Below are 20,105 nucleotides of genomic sequence, written 5' to 3'. Positions count from 1 at the left end.
ACCAATCAGCTGCTACGTATAATTTGATAGAATGCACTTGACAAATGTTACTTAAAAGCTGATTGGTTGCCATGGGCAACTTCTCCACTGGTTCACTTCTCCACTCTTTTCACTGCTTCATGAATAGATCTTTGTCTTTTTATGCTGCATGATTATGAATTGATGGTGATACTGCAGCCGCTGGTAATTTAGAGAGACGTCCGCCGGCTGTGTCGCTGATCTGCCACTTTGCACAGTGGATGGTCACAATGTCCGTCAGAACATGGCGGCGAGGGCCATTGCACTGATTGCAGTCTTTGCCCTGTGACACAGTCGAGTAGCTACCTCCCAAGAACGTGCACTGACATTGGCTCTCTCTGCGTCTAAATTCGCACAGCGTTAACCAAAGGTAACCATCGTGGCGCATGTGCAGTGCGACTGAGACGCATGCGCAGTACTGCAAACATCTCTCGCTTGCACCCGCTATCAACGCTGCCTCCACCTCTGAATTTAGGCAGACCATATATACGTGTACAGTGAACACCTCACCGGCGGGTGTATGGGGTATTTATCAAAGTTTGAAGAGAGATAACATTGCGAGAGATAAAGTACCAGCCAATCAGCTTCTGCCTTACATTTTATAGACTATGTTTGAAAAATGACAGGAGCTGATTGTTGGTGCTTTATCTCTCACAATTGTATCTCTCTTCAAGCTTTGATAAATACCCCCGTAGTCTTTTCCACCAGACCCGCCAGGCTTTTCACAGTTTAGTAAATAGCCCACACAACACGATACCCGGTCGTCTCTTGCTACGTGGTTGCGGTACGCCGCGATACTGATGGGATCCCATATGAAATCAATGATTTCTCTATGGAAACGCATTTGGAAATTGACTAAACAAGTGGTAACCCATTATTTCCAGCAGTAGCAAGGTATCACTGCTTTGTAAATATCTGCGTTAAAAGGAAATATCAGGGCAGAGAGCTTAATCATAAACAGGCTCCCTAAGAAACCCAGTGACCCATTTTCTTGGGAACACTGGGACTTGTAGTTCTTCTAGTCTACTGCTAGCGCAGATCTCTCGACCTGTTTCTATTGGCTATCCCGCTGCCAACCATCTCTCTCTGGACCTATCGAGTTTGTGGGTCCTATCTGCAGGGCTATTGCTTCCCGGTCTTGTCAATCTCTTGTTTGCGGTATGTGGTTGGCGTTCTCTTGCCGAGTGGCGATTGGCCCGCCTCACCGTCGGGCACGCCTGCTAGTTCGTGATTGGCTGCTCCGCCACTTCCGCCTCTATGCTTGTTGCTTTGTGATTGGCTGCTTCTTTTGGCGGGAGGAGCGGGTTTGAAATCTCCGGTTCAGGCGAGGGTGGTTCTTATCGTCGTATCCGTCTCTCAGTCCTGAGCTGCCGGGAATTCCTGGGTCCCTGCACCCCCCCCCCCCCCTCCGACCAGGCCACACCGGGAGGCACCCGAGGCAAGCATCTGATAGTCTCATCAACATGGCGGCTCAGAAATAGCGGCGGTGATACTACCTGTAGGTCATGCTGGGTCTTGTAGTGGAGGCCACAAAGAGTAACCGTGAGAGCAGTGTAATGATCGTACAGGAGAGCTTGGCCTGATGTCCGAACACTCTACTGCTCTCCCGTGTAGCTTACACTGGCCTCCACTACAAGCCCCAGCATGCCCTGCCCGAGAAACTCAAGCTGCTGTGGAACCACAAGTAACAGCATGCCTTATTGGTAACGTGCTAGTTGTTGTGGAACCGCAAGCAACAGCATGCCTTGTTGGTAGCTTGCCGGCTGTTGTGGAACCACAAGTAACAGCATGCCTTGTTGGTAGCTTGTCGGCTGTTGTGGAACCACATGTAACAGCATGCCTTGTTGGTAGCTTGCTGGCTGTTGTGGAACCACATGTAACAGCATATGTCTCTGCCAGGATTACAGCTGCTGTGGAGCTGCATGTAACTGGGTTGCCTGCCAATCATTTAGTTTTCTAGCTGGTGTGGAGCCACAAGTCCCAGCATGCCCATTAGTGTGTGACCTGTTAGGTGAGAGAGATGACCTTATCTGGCTATCTTCCCGCAGGCCGCTGCCATGTCCTTCCAGTTCAATATCCCATTGGCTTTCCGTGACCTGCTGAAGAGTGGTGGCGTGGGGCAGTATGTGGTGCAGGAGGTGTTGTCGGTGAAACAGCTTGACCATCAGCTCAGCGGTGAGACCCTCAAATGTCCATGTGTGTATCTCCTTTGCGTCTTTTATGTATGTACCGTGACCATTGTCCATCTTCCCACAGCTTATAAAGCATCTCTCCGCTCCGCTGGATCTCAGTGTGTCTCCCAGCACTTTGATGCTCTGTACAGTATGTTATAGTAAGTATATGCCTGCTTGGAGTAGCGATGGAATGCTTAATTCTGCATTGTCCTCATCAGCCACATAAAATCCATCCCATTTCTGCCGCGTGATGAGTCCAAGGCAAATGTGACTCCTTCGTTCTCGGTGTATAATCTCCACCCGTCACCCTCGGTCTGTAATCTTGGTGGCTGTGCAGAAGAATCTCGCAGGCGCTGTAAGGCCAGACCTACAGTAAATCGGTCTCTCTCTGCCTGAACGATCTGCCCGCCAAAGTGAGCGTGCAGAGTTTGAGGGGGACCTACAGCATGGGTCGTAACCCAGAAGAGGGCAGGGTGGAGGTTGTGCGCTAAACTATGATGGGGAGACATGAGCACTTATCTTTGGTAATCTGATGGTAATTATAAGAATGAGCTATGAAACTATTTCTAAACCGAGCAAGGCATCTGAAGACCAGATTTTTGGCCTTGTCATATCAAATTTGATTGTTTCACATTTTTAGCATTGACTGTCTATAGCAGACATTCCCAACCACGGTCCTCAAGGCACACCAACAGTGCAGGTTTTAGTGATATCCAGGCTTCAGCACAGATGGTTAAATCAAAATAACTGAGCTACTAATTAAGTCATCTGTGCTGAAGCCTGGATATCACTAAAACCTACACTGTTGGTGTGCCTTGAGGACCGTGGTTGGGAAAGCCTGGTCTATAGCAACAGCTTTCTCATGCCTATTAGATCAGAAATGCTGACCACATGGCCCCTGTGTGGTCGCCTTTCAACTTATGGGCCCTACACACTGGCCGATATTTTGAAAGATATGAACGATCTCGTTCATAAATGAACGAGATCTCGTTCATATCTTTCAGTGTGGAGACTTAAGCGATGAACGATGCGCGTCCCCGCGCTCGTTCATCGCTGGTCTCCTGTCGGCTGTGCATGCAGGCCAATATGGACGATCTCGTCCATACTTGCCTGCACGTCTATGGAGCCGGGTGACGGGGGGAGTGAAGAAGCTTCACTCCCCCCGTCACTGCCCCCCCGCCGCCGGGTCGCTCGTCGGCCGTATCGGCCGTCGGGCACCTCGACCAGTGAGTAGGGCTCATTACTCCATACATAGACCTTGTGGGGACTAAATGCGCAAAATGGGCTGCAATCCCTATATCCTCTCATTGTTGGTTAGGCATATCAGCAGTTGGTGAAATGATTGCTAAAATCTGGTTGCTATGGGCAACACCACTGTATTTTCAGGAGCTTTAGTAAATCCACTCCTTTGTGTATAGTTCTTGCTGCTTCCCTCCAACTAAGTATCCATCTTCTCCCCTGCAGCCACTTCCGCTCCTTGGATGCTGCCCTGAAAGAAGATCTGCTTGAGCTGCTTGTAAAAGGTAAAGTTGATATGGTTGCTTCTCCTTAATGCATGTGAATGTTCCTGATCCAGCCTCATAGGAGCACACTGAGACAATGGTGTGCAAAACAATTAGCAGAAATACCTCCCCTCCCATTCTGGAGACAGCCTTCTGCCTCCAGAATCTGCCTTCTGATGCTTGAGTGGCTGAATCTGCTTTTGGTATGCAGTTCTATCATTGGGTCTGCCGGTTTTATTGGCTACAGGTCTTGATATATTTTTTGCGCACTGGAGCGGATGCGTTTATCAGGTTCAGCGGAGAAAGTACTAAATGTTCCTTACTAATTCCTTAGCAACTTCTCAACATGCGAGTGAGCTCCCTGCCGTCCTGGAGGACCAGACACTGGCTACAGTGGATCGAAATGTCCACCTTAACACCCTGAAGATGAACTGCTTCCTCCTGGTGCATCTAGTGGAGGCCTTCGAGGTGGAGACGTACAAAGCTGCTTTGGGGAACGTGGAGCCCAGTGGCAGGGTAATGGCTGAACCTGCACATGATGGCTTGTATCCTGATTAATAATCTCTGTTCAGTTTAAAGGTCCATACATACTTAACGATATAATGAGCGACGTCGCTCATTTTCCCCCTCCTTGAGCGACGTCGCTCATTATATCGTTAAGTGTGTATGCCGCCAGCGACGACCGATGCGCGGCCCCGCGGGTCGGCAACGATCGTCGCTGTCGGTAGGGCATGCATGAAGGATGTGGACTGTCGTCCACGACCTTCATGCAGGACTGGCGGGGGCGTGACGTCACTGAGCGGTCATATCGCTCAGTGCGTACAGGCGGCCGCCGGCCGGCCCGGGAGGGGGAAACGTTAGACGATGTCGCTCACAGAGCGACATCGTCTAATGTGTATGGGCCTTAAGCTTTATCAATCGTGGGTTGTGTGTTTTTTTGTTTCTTTCATATCAGGGCAAGAAGAGCAAGTCCAGATCAGATGGCTTTACGTGGGAGTCTGAGCGCGAGCGTGTCCTGCAGACAATTACGCATCTCCTTCAGCTGGATATTCGGCGGCTTTGGACCATGTCACTGATAGAAGAGGAGTTTATCAGGTTAGGCTACATAATTTTGGGTCTATACAATGGGGACTATGCTCTGTGGCCAAAGAGTTTAAAGATCTTTCATGCTGAAAAGTTTTAACTTGATTGTGGCTAGTTGGATTTTAAAAGGGGTTTGTACATAATGATTTAGTGGGTTCTGTGTTCCAGATGGATGTAAGTGGGACGTGTGAAAAGTTATCTTGACTCTTGTTCATTCTGCCACATGATGAGTCCAAGGCGAATGTGACTCCTCTGTCCTCTGGGTTATGACCTCTTCCCATGGCCCTTGGTCTGTAATCTTGGTGGCTGTGGAGAAGTATCTCGCTGCCGCTGTAAGGCCAGACCTACAGCAACTTTAATCATTGGTCTTTCTCAGCCCTTGTCTTACCTGCCCACCAGAGTGAGTGTGCAGAGTCTGGGGGGACCTACAGGATGCTCGCTAATCTGGAGGGGGTGGGGCAGAGGTCATTACTCTAACGGAGGTGATTGGGGAGGCATGAGCACATATCTTTGGTAATCTGATGGCAGGTTACACAGCGCGGTAGCTGTTCACAACGGAGGTCCCTTCAGTGACCCGTTAACTGCTGACCTGTCTTTCCTCTGTTTCCCCAGCATGGTTACTGGCTGCTGCTATAAGATGATGGAGAATCCCAGTATAGGAGCACTGAAGAACAAGCCATTATGGGAAGCCTTATCGCACCTCCTTGGGGTGGCTGTGAAACGCTCCAATGACACGCTGAGTAAGTCAGTAGGGGGCAGAGACTAATAACCAATATCGTGAGAATAGCATTTAGGGGATACCCTATTAGCCCCGGTAATTGAACGGGGCTAATAGTCCTGTGGGACTATCTAATTATCCCCGATAAGACGGCACGAGACGTGACTTATCAAGGATTTTTTTTTTCCACCTGCTTCAGGCGAAGCAGAATCCTTGGAAACTGCCCCGTTTACATGCGAAAACGGGGCTGTTTCATCCGAAAGCACACAGATTTCACTGACCTGTGTGTTTTCCGGGAGATCAGCTTTATTTTTATTTTTTTTGCGGGCGATCCATTTTGGACATTGGGTAAGTCTGTTTTCGGCAGTTTGTCGGACCCGATGTTTTACCGGGGATAATTGGATATCCACCTTACTGTGATTTATATAAAAATGGTGCTTCCTGCGCCATCATATGTCCCATATTGCACAGATGGAGACATTGATGGATGGATTTAAGAGTAAATACTGTACCAATCAGTGATTGTCCCAATAGGCGGTCTCCCTTTGTCAGTGGTTACTAGTGGGAGGGGGGCAGCAGTGTTGGGTTTGAAGTGTAATGTGTTGAATGTTTTGCCATGTGATGAGACCAAGGCACATGTGACTCCTTTGTCCTCTGGGTGTAACCTCTGCCCGTTGCCCTCGGTCTGTAATCTTGGTGGCCGCGGAGAAGGATCTCGCTGCCGCTGTAAGGCCAGACCCACAGCAGCTGTTACAGCTGGTCTTTCTCAGCCTGTTTCTGATCTGCCCACCAGAGTGAGTGTGCGGAGTCTGAGGGGGACCTACAGGATGGACCATGGGCTAGATAGAGGGAGCAGGGCAGAGGTGAATGCTCGCGGAGAGAGGTGATGGGGAGACATGAGCACATGTCTTTGGTAATCTGATGGCACCCGAGAGAGTAATAATTTGATTGTAGTCCAGAGGTTTCTAGTGAGTTTGCTGTCTGTGTGTTCTGCTGGTAACATATTGGTGGAGAGTTGTATGAGGGCTCACAGTTTTGGGAAGTTAGATCTTCCTCAAGTTGCAGTTTCATGCCAGGTTTACGTCCCAATGTTCTGATGTTTTTTTTTATTTTTTTAACATGAGCAGGCAACGGTCTGTCCCAATGTGTGAATAATATTGAAAAGCTGCTTTGTATCTCACGCAGGTGTCAGTGTGAAAGTAATTCAGCTGTTGCAGCACTTTGAACACTTGCCTCCAGTGCTAGTCCAGGCTGTGACTCTGTGGGCCACTGAATATGGGATGAAGTCGCTGGTGGGGGAGATCATGAGGTGAGGGGGCTACATTTATTTTCTTGCAGAGCTGCATTATAGAATGCTGTAATATGGGACAGTGGAGCCTACATCCATTAAAGTATGCTTCAGAATTATATTTGTCCATAGTGACCAGGCCATGCTGATCTCTGGTAAATATTCTAGTGCCTGTTCTGCTTAAGTAAAAACACAACTTTTTTTATTTTACAGGAAGATTGGACAGAAGTCATCCCAGGACCTCACCCGAGAGAACTCTGGAATAAAAACGATCTCTACCTTTATTACTCAGTTATCTGAGCGGATCCCCACGATCATGATGCCTAATATTAGTGTGTTGCTGGGGTACTTGGATGGAGAGGTGAGATGGTTGAAGGTGGTGGTTCAGGGAATGTAATAAAACAAGAGACTTGGGGTCCCATTTACCATTGCGGCTATGCCTCAAAACACGTTTTCGGGGGCTAGCAGCAGATGCTATGTTTCCTCCGAATGTATGAAGGAGGGATCGCAGCAGGTATCTCCGATACCTGCTGTGATCCTTCTGTTACCGCACGCAGCCTGCTCTCCATGTATCAATATTGGGAATGCTCTCCTGATTGCGGCAACGTTTTGGGCTACACATAGCGGAATATAGTTCTGCAGGGTTCCCCAGGGGCTGTGCCCGGTAGTGAGGCTACTACGCATGCGTAGTAGCCTCGTCACCTCGCTGGGCACATCACAGGGGCGGGCCCCTTTTCGGAGCCCTTGTCCCTGCATGTGTGCAGGGTGATGCATGACGCAGATAGGATCACATATTGCAATGCTATCCTGGGTAGTAAGATACTGCCCAGATCACATGCAGTATGTAATCCTTGATAAATGGGCCCCCTTATTCTTGCATTACATCCTTTTCTCTAAATCCTTTGGGGCTCGTGGTGATGGTGTCTTATATAAGTTGTCGGGACTTTAAATATGCATATGAACTCCTCTCCTTCTCGCATGTCCCTTTCCTATTTAACTCAATTTCCCATACGTCCTAGCGCATGCTGGGGATGCTTCAAGAACCATGGGGTATAGATGGGATCTGCAGGAGAAATGGGCACTTTAAGACTTTAGAAGGGGTGTGAACTGGCTCCTCCCTCTATGCCCCTCCTCCAGACTCCAGTTAGATTCTGTTCCCAGTGAGACTGGATGCACACTGAGAGGCTCTCCAGAGTTTCTCAGAAAATTACTTTTATGTTAGGTTTATTATCTTCTGGGAGACCTGCTGGCTACAGGCTCCCTGCATCGTGGGAGTGAGGGGAGAGAAGCAGACCTACTTCTGTGAGTTTCAGGGCTCTGCTTCTTAGGCTACTGGACACCATGAGCTCCAGAGGGTCTGATCGCTAGGTACGCCTAGATGCTCGTTCCCGGAGCCGCGCCGTCACCCCCCTTGGAGCCAGAAATCAGAAGTTCGGTGAGTAGAGAAGATCAGAAGACTTCAGTGACTGCTTGAGGTACCGCACAGCGCGCCATGCTCCCACACACAGCGGCACTACAGAGTGCAGGGGGGGGGGGGTACCCTGGGCAGCATTAAACCTCCTCAAATACAAAAGAGGCTTACGGTGCCTAGGCACCAAAACCGGACCCCCGCCAGTATAAATACTTAAATAAATAGCGGGACTGAAGCGCGCCATTAAAGGGGCGTGGCTTAGCCCTCCCAGCTCTACTCAGCGCCATTTTCTCCTCACAAGCTGCAGAGACGCTGGTCCTGACCTCACTACTGTACAAGTAACGGTGCAAAATGGGGGGGGGGGGGGCACAGTATTTTGGTGCTGTTATTAGTATTATAAAAGCGCTAACAGGTCTGAGGCATTATTTTAATTGTTTCAGTACCGGGATAGGCGCTGGGTTGTGAGCTGGCATAAACTCCCTCTGTGTTTCTCCGACAGGCTTGGCTGTGGGTCTGTCCCCTATAGCCCCAGTGTGGTTGTGGGTGTCGATACGAGTGTGTCGACATGTCTGAGGCTGAGTGCTCTTCCCAGGAGGAGGCTGGTACGGGGACAGAAAAAACGGGGAGTGACCGTGTCGGCGCTGCCGACGACTGATTGGGTAAATGTTTTAAGTGTTCTGAATGCTAATGTGGCTCGGTTGAATAAAAGATTAGATAAATCGGTCTCATGCCCAGACATGGAGAAAGTCCATGGAGGATGCATTGTCACAAGTTCAGGCCCCCTCCGGGTCACAGAAACGTGCATTTACCCAGATGGCGGATACAGGTACCGACACGGACGCTGATTCCAGTGTCGACTATAGTGATGCCAGATTGAATCCTAAACTGGCTAAGAGCATTCAGTACATGATTGTGGCTATTAAATAGGTATTACATATCACGGAAGACCCTACTGTTCCTGATACTAGGGTCTGCATGTATAAAGAATAGAAACCTGAGGTAACATTCCCTCCCTCTCATGAACTGAACGCTTTTTGAAAAGGCTTGGGAAAACCCTGACAAGAAATTCCAGGTCCCCAAGAGAATTCCGGGGGCATATCTGTTCCCCTCTGGGGACAGGGAAAAGTGTGAGTCAACCCCCACGGTGGACAAAGCTCTATCGCTGCTGTCCAAAAAAGTTAGCGCTTCCGTCTCCGGACACAGCAGCCCTGAAGGATCCTGCGGATCGTAAGCAGGAAAATGCACTAAAAGCCGTTTATGTCACTACGGGTACGCTGCTCAGGCCTGCCGTTGCATCGGCATGGGTGAGTAGCGCTATTGAAAAGTGGGCAGATAACTTGTCATCTGAAATAGATACCCTGGACAGGGATAGCTTACTTTTGACACTGGGTCATATCAGGGATGCTGCAGCCTATCTAAAGGAAGCTGCGAGGTTAATTTGCCTTTTGGGATGAAGGGCCAATGCCATGGCAGTCTCGACTAGGAGAGCATTGTGGATTCATCAATGGAATGCTGATGCCGACTCTAAGAAGACTATGGAGTCTACCGTTTAACGGTAGTGTCTTGTTTGGTGACGGCCTCACTGACCTGGTATCTACGGTTACCGCGGGTAAGTCATAATTTTTACCTTATGTTCCTGCACAACAAAAGAAAACGCCCCACTATCAGATGCAGTCCTTTCGGTCCAAAAAATACCAAAAAGGACGAGGGTCCTCCGTCCTTGCTACAAGAGGAAGGGTAAAAAGGTCACAGGCTGTGGCAAGTTCCCAAGAGCAGAAGTCCTCCCTGGCTTCTACCAAATCCACCGCATGATGCTGGGGCTCCTCTGCGGGAGTCCGCACCGGTGGGGGCACGTCTCCCAACTCTTCAGTCAGGTCTGGGTTTACTCGGCCTGGGACCCTTGGATATTAGAAATAGTAGCCCAAGGGTACAAATTGGAGTTTCAAGACGTGCCCCCTCACCGATTTTTCAAACCTGCCTTGCCAGCTTCTCTTCCAGAAAGGGAGGTAGTATGCGCTGCAATACTAAAGCGGTGTCAAAATCAAGTCATTGTCACGGTACCCCCGTCACAACAAGGGGAAGGCTTTTATTCGAGCCTGTTCGTGGTCCCGAAGCCGGATGGCTCAGTCAGACCGATTCTGAACCTAAAATCCCTCAATTTCTATCTAAAAAAGTTCAAATTCAAGATGGAATCTCTCCGAGCAGTGATCTCCAGTCTGGAGGAAGGGGATTTCATGGTGCCGGTCGACATAAAGGATGCCTACTTACACGTCCCCATATATCCTCCACATCAGGCTTACCTGAGGTTTGCGGTTCAGGATTTTCATTACCAATTTCAGACGTTGCCGTTTGGTCTGTCCACGGCTCCGAGAATTTTCACCAAGGTTATGGCGGATATGATGGTTCTCCAGCGCCAGCAGGGTGTCACAATTATCCCGTACTTGGACGATCTCCTCATAAAGGCGAGGTCCAAGGAGCAATTGCTGAAAAAAAGTTGCGCTTTCATTGACGATTCTGCAACAGCATGGTTGGCTCCTAAACTTGCCAAAATCACAGCTGGTTCCGACAACACGGCTGTCGTTCCTGGGTATGATTCTGGATACAGAATTACAAAGTTTTTCTTCCTGAAGAAAAAGCTCTTGAAATACAGAACATGGTGAAACAGATTCTGAAACCGGCAAGAGTGTCGATTCTTCAATGCACTCTTGCTAGGCAAGATGATGGTGGCCTACGAGGCCATACAGTTTGGCAGGTTCCATGCCAGAGTCTTTCAGTGGGACCTGTTGGACAAGTGGTCCGGGTCTTACCTGGACATGAACAGGAAGATAACCATATCTTCCAGGACCAGAATCTCACTCCTGTGGTGGCTGCACAGTTCTCACCTCCTAGAGCAGGCATGTCCAAACTGCGGCCCTCCAGCTGTTGTGAAACTACACATCCCAGCATGCCCTGACACAGCTTTAGCATCCTCTGACAGGAAAACTGTTTCAGGGCATGCTGGGATATGTAGTTTCACAACAGCTGGAGGGCCGCAGTTTGGACATGCCTGTCCTAGAGGGACGCAGGTTCGGGATTCAGGATTGGATCCTCGTGACCACAGATGCAAGTCTCCGAGGCTGGGGAGCAGTCACACAGGGAAGAAATTTCCAGGGAAATGGTCAAGCCAGGAAATTTGTCTGCACATAAACATTCTGGAATTAAGGGCCATTTGCAACTGCCTTCTGCAAGCGGAACATCTTCTTCGCAGTCTGCCCGTATTGATTCAGTCGGACAACATATCAGCAGTGGCGTACATAAACCGCCAGGGCGGAACAAAGAGCGGTGATGGCGGAGGCCACGAAAGTTCTTCGCTGGGCGGAGAAACATGTAAGCTCTCTGTCAGCGGTCTTCATTCCAAGAGTGGACAACTGGGAAGCAGACTTCCTCAGCAGACACGATCTCCATCCAGGAGAGTGAGGTCTTCATCAAGAGGTCTTTACAGAAGTGACCAGTCGTTGGGGAATTCCTCAAATAGACATGATGGTGTCTCGCCTCAACAAGAAACTTCAGAGGTATTGTTCTAGGTCGAGGGACCCACAAGCAATAGCGGTGGACGCCCTGGTGACACCGTGGGTGTTTCCGTCGGTCTATGTGTTCCCTCCACTTCCACTCATTCTAAAGGTGATAAAGATTATAAGAAGAACAAGGGTTCAGGCGATACTTATTGTTCCGGACTGGCCAAGGAGGGCCTGATATCCAGATCTTCAGGAGTTGCTCATAGAAGATCCCTGGCCTCTTCCTCTACGAGAGGACCTGTTACCACAAGGACCGTGCGTGTATCAAGACTTACCGCGGCTGCGTTTGACTGTATGGCGGTTGAACGCCAAATCCTAGCCCGAAAAGGTATTCCCAGTGAAGTCATTCCCACACTTCTTCAGGCTAGAAAAGAAGTAATGGCAAAGCATTACCACCGTATCTGGAGGAAATATGTGTCTTGGTGTGAATCCAAGAAGGCTCCTACGGAGGAATTTCAGCTGGGGCGGTTGCTCCATTTTTTGCAAGCAGGTGTGGATGCAGGCCTAAAGTTAGGCTCCATTTAAAGTACAAATTTCGGCCTTATAAGTTTTCTTTCAGAAGGAATTGGCCTCCCTTCCAGAAGTTCAGACCTTTGTGAAAGGCGTACTTCACATCCAACCTCCCTTTGTGCCCCCAGTGGCACCATGGGATTTTAATGTGGTATTGCAGTTCCTGCAATGTCATTGGTTTGAACCTTTTACGTAAGGTTGAGTTAAAATTCCTTACTTGGAAAGTAGTCATGTTGTTGGCCTTAGCATCCGCAAGGCGGGTTTCTGAATTGGCGGCTTTGTATCACAAAAGCCCCTATTTAGTCTTCCATGCTGATAGAGTGGAGTTGAGAACTCGTCAGCAGTTTCTGCTAAAAGTGGTTTCATGTGAACCAGCCTATTGTGGTGCCAGTGGCTACTGACGCATTGGCGGAATCAAAGTCTCTTGATGTGGTTAGAGCTTTGCAGATCTATGTCGCCATAACGGCTCAGGTTAGGAAAAGAGATGCTCTGTTTGTCCTGTATGCTCCCAACAAGACTGGGGCTCCTGCTTCCAAGCAGACTATTGCACGCTGGATCTGTAATACAATTCAGCAGGCTCATTCCACGGCAGGATTGCCGTTACTGAAATCTGTGAAGGCCCATTCTACCAGAAAGGTGGGCTCGTCTTGGGCGGCTGCCCGAGGGGTCTCTGCATTACAGCTTTGCCGAGCTGCTACTTGGCCAGAATCAAACACCTTTTGTGAAGTTTTACAAGTTTGATACCCTGGCTGAGGAGGACCTCTTGTTTGGTCAGTCGGTGCTGCAGAGTCATCTGCTCTCCCGCCCGTTCTAGAGCTTTGGTATAAACCCCATGGTTCTTGAAGCATCCCCTAGGACGTATGAGAAAATAGAATTTTAATACCTATTGGTAAATCCTTTTCTTAGTCCGTAGAGGATGCTGGGCGCCCGTCCCAGTGCGGGCTGTATCTGCAGTTTTTTGCTTATGGTTATACTCTGGTTGAGTTCAGTCAGTCTGTGACTGATGGTCATGCCATTGCATGCGTTGTTGTTAAATGCCATGTTGTACGGCGTGTTTGTGGTGTGAGCTGGTATGTATCTCACCTTAGTTTTGAAAGTTATATAAATCCTTTTCCTCGAAATGTCCGTCTCCCTGGGCACAGTTCCTATAACTGGAGTCTGGAGGAGGGGCATAGAGGGAGGAGCCAGTTCACACCCCTTCTAAAGTCTTAAAGTGCCCATGTCTCCTGCGGATCCTGTCTATACCCCATGGTTCTTGAAGCATCCCCAGCATCCTCTACGGACTAAGAAAAAGATATACCAGTAGGTATTTAACATCCTATTATTTTTTTCTCCTCCTGTTATCCAATTGTTCTTGTGCTGATCGTAGCCATACATGATGAGAAACACGGTGCTGACTGTGATGGGGGAGATGATTGTCCGCGTGCTTAGCGGTGATCTCCTAGAGGAGTCTGAAAAGAACACACGAGAGCACTTCCTGGACACGCTGCAGGAACATATACACGACATCCATACCTTTGTGCGTTCCTGCGTCCTGCAGGTTTACAATCGTATAGTGCAGGAAAAGGTGAGACTGTTCCCATCTTTCATCTGTTTCCACCCCTTATAGCTCTGCACTTCATTGGGTCGAGTAGCACATTCCACCCCTCATCCCCAGCCCTGCTTCCAGTCTTCTAAGCTGCGCTTCCCGGTCTTTCCCCAGGCTCTGCCGCTATCGCGCTTCCAGGCTGTTGTCACGCTGGTGGTTGGTCGTCTGTTTGATAAGTCTGTAAAAGTGTGTAAGAATGCCATACAGGTCCTGGCGTCCTTTCTGGCAAACAATCCTTTCACATGTAAGGTGAGTACCCGGACGCAGTGTATCGCATCTCTGCCTAATACAATGCATTATATGCTAGCTACACCCTGTACGGAGCAGTAGTGTAAACCTGGCATTGAAGACTGCAGCGAGAGCAAGCGCGCTCCAGCTCTTGTGATATTTATACCCAGCCCATGTTAACGTCTGGTGCATTATGGGACTGGAATATATTAAAAAAAAAATAAAAAAAAAAATTCACTTTCTCAATACTTGTGTGGAAGGAGAAAATTATGTCATAATGTCGACACTACACTGTAGATCGTAATGATGTCAACATTGAACTTTTCAGCAGCTGCCGAAAGTTATGGTTGTGGGAGGGGAGGTTTTGGCGCTAGGGGGAAGGGTTGGGTTATTGAAAGCACTGCCCAATGAGCCTGAAGTCGTTAGGATATCACCGCCAGACCCTGTAGACACATCTGCTGCAGCCGTACCAAGTACATTTACCATCAGGGATGTTGACATTTCATCAGTGTTGACAAAGTCATGTTAATGTGCAACATGTCGACAAAATGTATCACACCTGTCTGCTAGGGTATGAAGCCCCCTTGGACATTTGCCAGTAAGATTTAAATAAGAAATGACTTTACAGGAAGACTGTTCTGTTCCTGGTTGCTATCTCCAGAGCCTGGATACTAGAGCCCTACACCCGCAAGCTGGGAGTGTTCTATGTCTGTTTGGTAACCCCGTAGCACAATGAGCCTGGACTCTAGCGCCCTACACCTGCAAACTGGTTGGTAACTCCATAGCACAATAATCCTGGACACTAGAGTCCTACACTCGCAAGGCATCTCTTATTTGCAGTAGGGGTTAATTTATTATGTTGATGGGTGTTAGAAAAAAAATTGTGATAAAACAAGATATAACCAGTACCTTATCTTACAGCTTAGCAGTGCTGACCTGAAGGAGCCTCTGGAGAAAGAGACCAAGAAGCTTAATGAACTTCTGGAGAAACAGAGAGGAAAGCCACCAGGTACATGTTCCGGCGATTCTAGCCCCATAAGGTCCTGTGCTTTTGCTGGTCTATGGTTTTAACCATTGAGGTCTCTCTCTGTAGTAGTGGTCATCTCCCCAGAGGAGGAATGGGAGGCCATGCTTCCGGAGCTACAGGAAACCCTCCGAACCCTGGAGCAGGAGAATGAGGACGGGGATGAGTCCATGGAGGAGGCAGATACTCCACAGCAACTGCATCAACATATTCTGCTCCACCTGAGGAAGACCAGTTACAAGTTAGTGACAGTGGCTATGGGAAGCCCATAAGGCCGGATCACTGGAGCTCATGTTGAAGCGGTCTCTCTTTATAGACGTGCCATCCTCCTGGTGCAGAAAGGAGTCTCGTGCTTCCCAGAAGACACTGTGTTTGCTGCGGGAAAGGACACAGAGGAAAATGCAGTGCTGACAATTCTGGAGCAAATCTTCACTGGTACTGGCTGCTTCCTGCCTCTTCTTAATCTGTCACTGTTAAAATTGTTACTTCAAAATATTGTTAATCTGGTAGATGTTGGGTCAAGAAGTACCCTGGTTTGTATAGGCCTCTACCTGCAGGTTAGCAAACTAGCCTCCTACAGGTAAATTCCCATGGAGTGTGGGGTTTATCCTACTCTCTCCCAATCACTGTTCTGTTAGTGTCTACTTCTCCGCCTGATCTCTGTAATCCTATTCGAGGCCTGGGTAAGGGAGTTTGCTTATCTTACTTGTTAAAGCTTAGTTGCCATCCAGCAAGGACAAATCACTTGGTACCACTGGGCAGCTACATACCAGTACTGACATCTTACTTGTAGGTGGCAGTACCAGCTGACCAGCCCAGCTCACTTCCCACCAGCCACTGGGCTCCCCATTATTTCAGTTTCTTTCATCCTATTGGCCACTGGAGTGTGTGTATGTGTGGCCTTCAGTCTGGGCCTTCTGCTCCTCTATATCCCTTACCCTGACATGAAATCAATATTTATTTCAGCGTGCAAGTATGGCATTCTGTGCTTATCAGCCAGCTGCAGCACGTTTGTCATCTGCTATTTTGTTCTGGCCTGTGACATGGAGCAGTTTCCCCACCACCTTTCTCGCAGAAGTGCCAGGGCCAGCAAAGGTTAAAATACCCTACCAGCCTTCATAAGAGCGGCTCCTGGACAGAACAACACATAGACCTCATGAATAGGTGGTGTTTGTTGTCTTCGGTCTCTCTTGTCTTCTGTCAGCTGTAACAGACTAGCGCTCTCACACAAATACCTGACCACCTCCCTGCTGTACTGTGCCACACTCGCAAACAATCAGCAAACTGACCATAATGGCTATCTACATAGTCGGCTACTGAGCAACTACCCAAATGGGTGTCATATACTTCCCTAGCTAACTACACCTGCAGAATATAGAGCCCAGTATCGATACACACTGTACAATTTCCCTTTCAGTTGGGCCTGACTCTGTGATTCTATATGTGGGGGAATCAAGGGAGGGGTTACTAAGACTATGGGCTAGATGTGTCATTGCTTGGAGAGAGAAAGTATCAGCCAATCAGCTCCTAACTGCCATGTAACAGACTGTTTGTTTGAAAAATAACAGTTAGGAGTTGATTGGCTGATACGTTCTCTTTCCTCTTTATAACTCTCCAAGCAATGGCGCAGCTTGCCCGAACACTTTATAATTGAGTCAAAAATGAAGCAATAATTTTTGACCCTGTATGATACTTAAAGTACGCTTATTCCAAGTAGTCTACAGCAAAGCTACTTATCGGAACATAGCCAAATTTTCAGTGCGTCTTAATGAGGCCATTGGAAAGAAATTCACGGTGGTGGGGGAACCAGGAAGCGGAGGGACTGGAGATTCATCTGAGAGCAGCAGCTGCACAGTGAACTTTCTCACCAGTCGCATCAGATGCAACCATGTCAGGGATGCACAGCCTGGTGTGGTTGCATCTGATGCAACCCTGCTAGTGGTCTATTGCAGCAAGCTGGGGCCCAGGCCTAAGAGCCTCTTAATAAGCACAGTAGGCATAGTGTAGCAAATAATGCTGTTCCTATTGTACTGAATGTGGGGAGATAATCATAGGAGCTTCACGTTACCTCTATTTCTCTAACGTCCTAAGTGGATGCTGGGGACTCCGTAAGGACCATGGGGAATAGCGGCTCCGCAGGAGACTGGGCACATCTAAAGAAAGCTTTAGGACTAACTGGTGTGCACTGGCTCCTCCCCCTATGACCCTCCTCCAAGCCTCAGTTAGATTTCTGTGCCCGACGAGAAGGGTGCACACTAGGGGCTCTCCTGAGCTTCTTAGTGAAAGTTTTAGTTTAGGTTTGTTATTTTCAGTGAGACCTGCTGGCAACAGGCTCACTGCATCGAGGGACTAAGGGGAGAAGAAGCGAACTCACCTGAGTGCAGAGTGGATTGGGCTTCTTGGCTACTGGACATTAGCTCCAGAGGGACGATCACAGGCCCAGCCTGGATGGGTCCCGGAGCCGCGCCGCCGGCCCCCTTACAGAGCCAGAAGAGCGAAGAGGTCCGGAAAAATCGGCGGCAGAAGACGTTCCTGTCTTCAATAAGGTAGCGCACAGCACTGCAGCTGTGCGCCATTGCTGTCAGCACACTTCATACTCCGGTCACTGAGGGTGCAGGGCGCTGGGGGGGGCGCCCTGAGACGCAATAAAACATGATAAAAATACCTTACATGGCAAAAAATACATCACATATAGCTCCTGGGCTATATGGATGCATTTAACCCCTGCCAGAATATACAGAAAAACGGGAGATAGGCTCCGCCCCCTTTTCGGCGGCCTTATCTCCTCAGCACACTGGCGCCATTTTCCCTCACAGCTCAGTTGGAGGGAAGCTTCCTGGCTCTTCCCTGCAGTCACTACACTACAGAAAGGGTTAAAAAAAGAGAGGGGGGCACTAATTAGGCGCAGTATTAAAACATACAGCAGCTATAAGGGGAAAAACACTTATATAAGGTTATCCCTGTGTGTGTGTGTGTGTGTGTGTGTGTGTGTGTGTGTGTATATATATATATATATATATCTATATATATAGCGCTCTGGTGTGTGCTGGCATACTCTCCCTCTGTCTCCCCAAAGGGCTAGTGGGGTCCTGTCCTCTATCAGAGCATTCCCTGTGTGTGTGCTGTGTGTCGGTACGTTTGTGTCGACATGTATGAGGAGAAAAATGATGTGGAGACGGAGCAGAGTGTCTGTAACAGTGATGTCACCACCTAGGGGGTCGACACCTGAGTGGATGTACTGTTGAAAATTACGTGACAGTGTCAGCTCTATATAAAAAAACAGTGGTTGACATGAGACAGCCGGCTACTCAGCTTGTGCCTGTCCAGACGTCTCATAGGCCGTCAGGGGCTCTAAAGCGCCCGTTACCTCAGATGGCAGATACAGACGCCGACACGGATACTGACTCCTGTGTCGACGGTGAAGAGACAACCGTGATTTCCAGTAGGGCCACACGTTACATGATTGAGACAATGGAAAATGTTTTATACATTTCTGATAATACGAGTACCACCAAAAAGGGGTATTATGTTCGGTGAGGGAAAAACTACCTGTAGTTTTCCTGAATCTGAGAAATAAAATGAGGTGTGTGATGATGCGTGGGTTTCCCCCCGATAACAATTGATAATTTCTTAAAAAGTATTGGTGTATACCCTTTCCCGCCAGAGGTTAGGGTGCGTTGGGAAACACCCCCTAGGGGGGATAAGGCGCTCACACGCTTGTAAGAACAAGGGCTCTACCCTCTCATGAGATGGCCGCCCTTAAGGATCCTGCTGATAGAAAGCAGGAGGGTATCCAAAAATGTATTCACACACATACTGGTGTTATACTGCGACCAGCAATCGCCTCAGCCTGGAGGTGCAGTGCTGGGTTGGCATGGTCGGATTCCCTGACTGGAAATATTGATATCCTAGATAAGGATAGTATATTATTGCCTATAGAGCATTTAAAAGATGCATTTCTATATATGCATGATGCACAGCGGAATATTTGCCGACTGGCATCAAGTATAAGTGCGTTGTCCAATTCTACCAGTAAAATGGTCAGGTGATGCGGATTCCAAACGGCATTTGGAAGTATTGCCTTTGAAAGGGGACATTTGGGGTCGGTCTTTTAGACCTGGTGGCCACGGCAACAACTGGGAAATCCACATTTGTACCCCAGGTTGCCTCTCAAAATAAGACGCCGTATTATCAGGCGCAGTCCTTTGTTGGCAAGCGGACAAAAGGTTCCTCTTTTCTGCTCGTGACAGAGGGAGAGGAAAAAGGCTGAAGAGATTAGCCAGTTCCCAGGAACAGAAACCCTTTCCCGCCTCTGCCAAGCCCTCAGTATGACGCTAGGGCCTTACAAGCTCAGGCACGGTGGGGGCCCGTTCTCAATGAATTTCAGTGCGCAGTGAGCTCACTCGCAAGTAGACCCCTGGATCCTTCAGGTAATATCTCAAGGGTACATATTGGAATTCGAGACGTCTCCCCCTCGCCCTTTCCAAAAGTCGGCTTTACCGACGTCTCCCTCTGACAGGGAGGCAGTTTTGGAAGCCATTCACAAGCTGTATTCCCAGCAGGTGATAATCAAGGTACCCCTCCTGCAACAGGGAACGGGGTATTATTCCACACTATTGTGGTACCGAAGCCAGACAGCTTGGTGAGACCGATTCTAAATCTGAATCTAAAATCTTTGAACACTTACATACAGAGGTTCAAATTCAAGATTGAGTCACTCAGAGCAGTGATTGCGAACCTGGAAGAAGGGGACTACATGATGTCTCGGGACATCAAGGATGCTTACCTTCATGTCAAAATTTACCCTTCTCACCAAGGGTACCTCAGGTTATGGTACAGAACTGTCACTATCAGTTCAGACGCTGCCGTAGGGATGGTCCACGGCACCCCGGGTCTTTACCAAGGTAATGGCCGAAATGATATCCCTTTGAAGGAAGGGAATTTTAGTTATCCCTTACTTGGACGATTCCCTGATAAGGGTAAGATCCAGGGAACCGTTGGAAGTCG

The 20,105-nt window shown here is 48.7% G+C and overlaps 1 protein-coding gene and 3 non-coding genes across 6 annotated transcripts in view; all 4 read left to right on the top strand.

Moving 5' to 3' along the window:
* The first annotated feature begins 1,292 nt into the window (after positions 1–1,292).
* NCAPD2 (non-SMC condensin I complex subunit D2) overlaps positions 1,293–20,105 on the top strand; it is a 108,895-nt gene continuing 90,082 nt past the window's right edge. For 2 of the 3 annotated variants that reach the window (XM_063962436.1, XM_063962434.1), the window contains exons 1-14: positions 1,293–1,456; positions 2,067–2,193; positions 2,275–2,350; positions 3,657–3,715; positions 4,029–4,210; positions 4,650–4,789; positions 5,390–5,517; positions 6,681–6,804; positions 6,997–7,144; positions 13,628–13,825; positions 13,961–14,095; positions 14,996–15,083; positions 15,168–15,339; positions 15,415–15,533. In XM_063962436.1, the coding sequence (XP_063818506.1) occupies positions 2,076–2,193; positions 2,275–2,350; positions 3,657–3,715; positions 4,029–4,210; positions 4,650–4,789; positions 5,390–5,517; positions 6,681–6,804; positions 6,997–7,144; positions 13,628–13,825; positions 13,961–14,095; positions 14,996–15,083; positions 15,168–15,339; positions 15,415–15,533 (1,687 nt within the window). In that variant the 5' untranslated portion in view covers positions 1,293–1,456; positions 2,067–2,075. Of the gene's footprint in view, positions 1,457–1,494; positions 1,517–2,066; positions 2,194–2,274; positions 2,351–3,656; positions 3,716–4,028; positions 4,211–4,649; positions 4,790–5,389; positions 5,518–6,680; positions 6,805–6,996; positions 7,145–13,627; positions 13,826–13,960; positions 14,096–14,995; positions 15,084–15,167; positions 15,340–15,414; positions 15,534–20,105 lie in introns of those variants that run through there. The other variant, XM_063962435.1, reaches the window with a different exon arrangement.
* LOC134900010 (small nucleolar RNA U85) lies at positions 2,435–2,730 on the top strand. The gene has a single exon (XR_010173533.1). It is a non-coding gene; the product is annotated as a small nucleolar RNA U85 (small nucleolar RNA).
* LOC134900008 (small nucleolar RNA U85) lies at positions 4,996–5,304 on the top strand. The gene has a single exon (XR_010173531.1). It is a non-coding gene; the product is annotated as a small nucleolar RNA U85 (small nucleolar RNA).
* On the top strand, positions 6,109–6,422 carry LOC134900009 (small nucleolar RNA U85). Its single transcript, XR_010173532.1, has one exon. It is a non-coding gene; the product is annotated as a small nucleolar RNA U85 (small nucleolar RNA).

The sequence above is a fragment of the Pseudophryne corroboree genome, chromosome 3, assembly GCF_028390025.1.
Source record: "Pseudophryne corroboree isolate aPseCor3 chromosome 3, aPseCor3.hap2, whole genome shotgun sequence".
In the NCBI taxonomy this organism is placed as follows: Eukaryota; Metazoa; Chordata; class Amphibia; order Anura; family Myobatrachidae; genus Pseudophryne; species Pseudophryne corroboree.
This window is presented reverse-complemented; position numbering and strand designations above follow the sequence as displayed.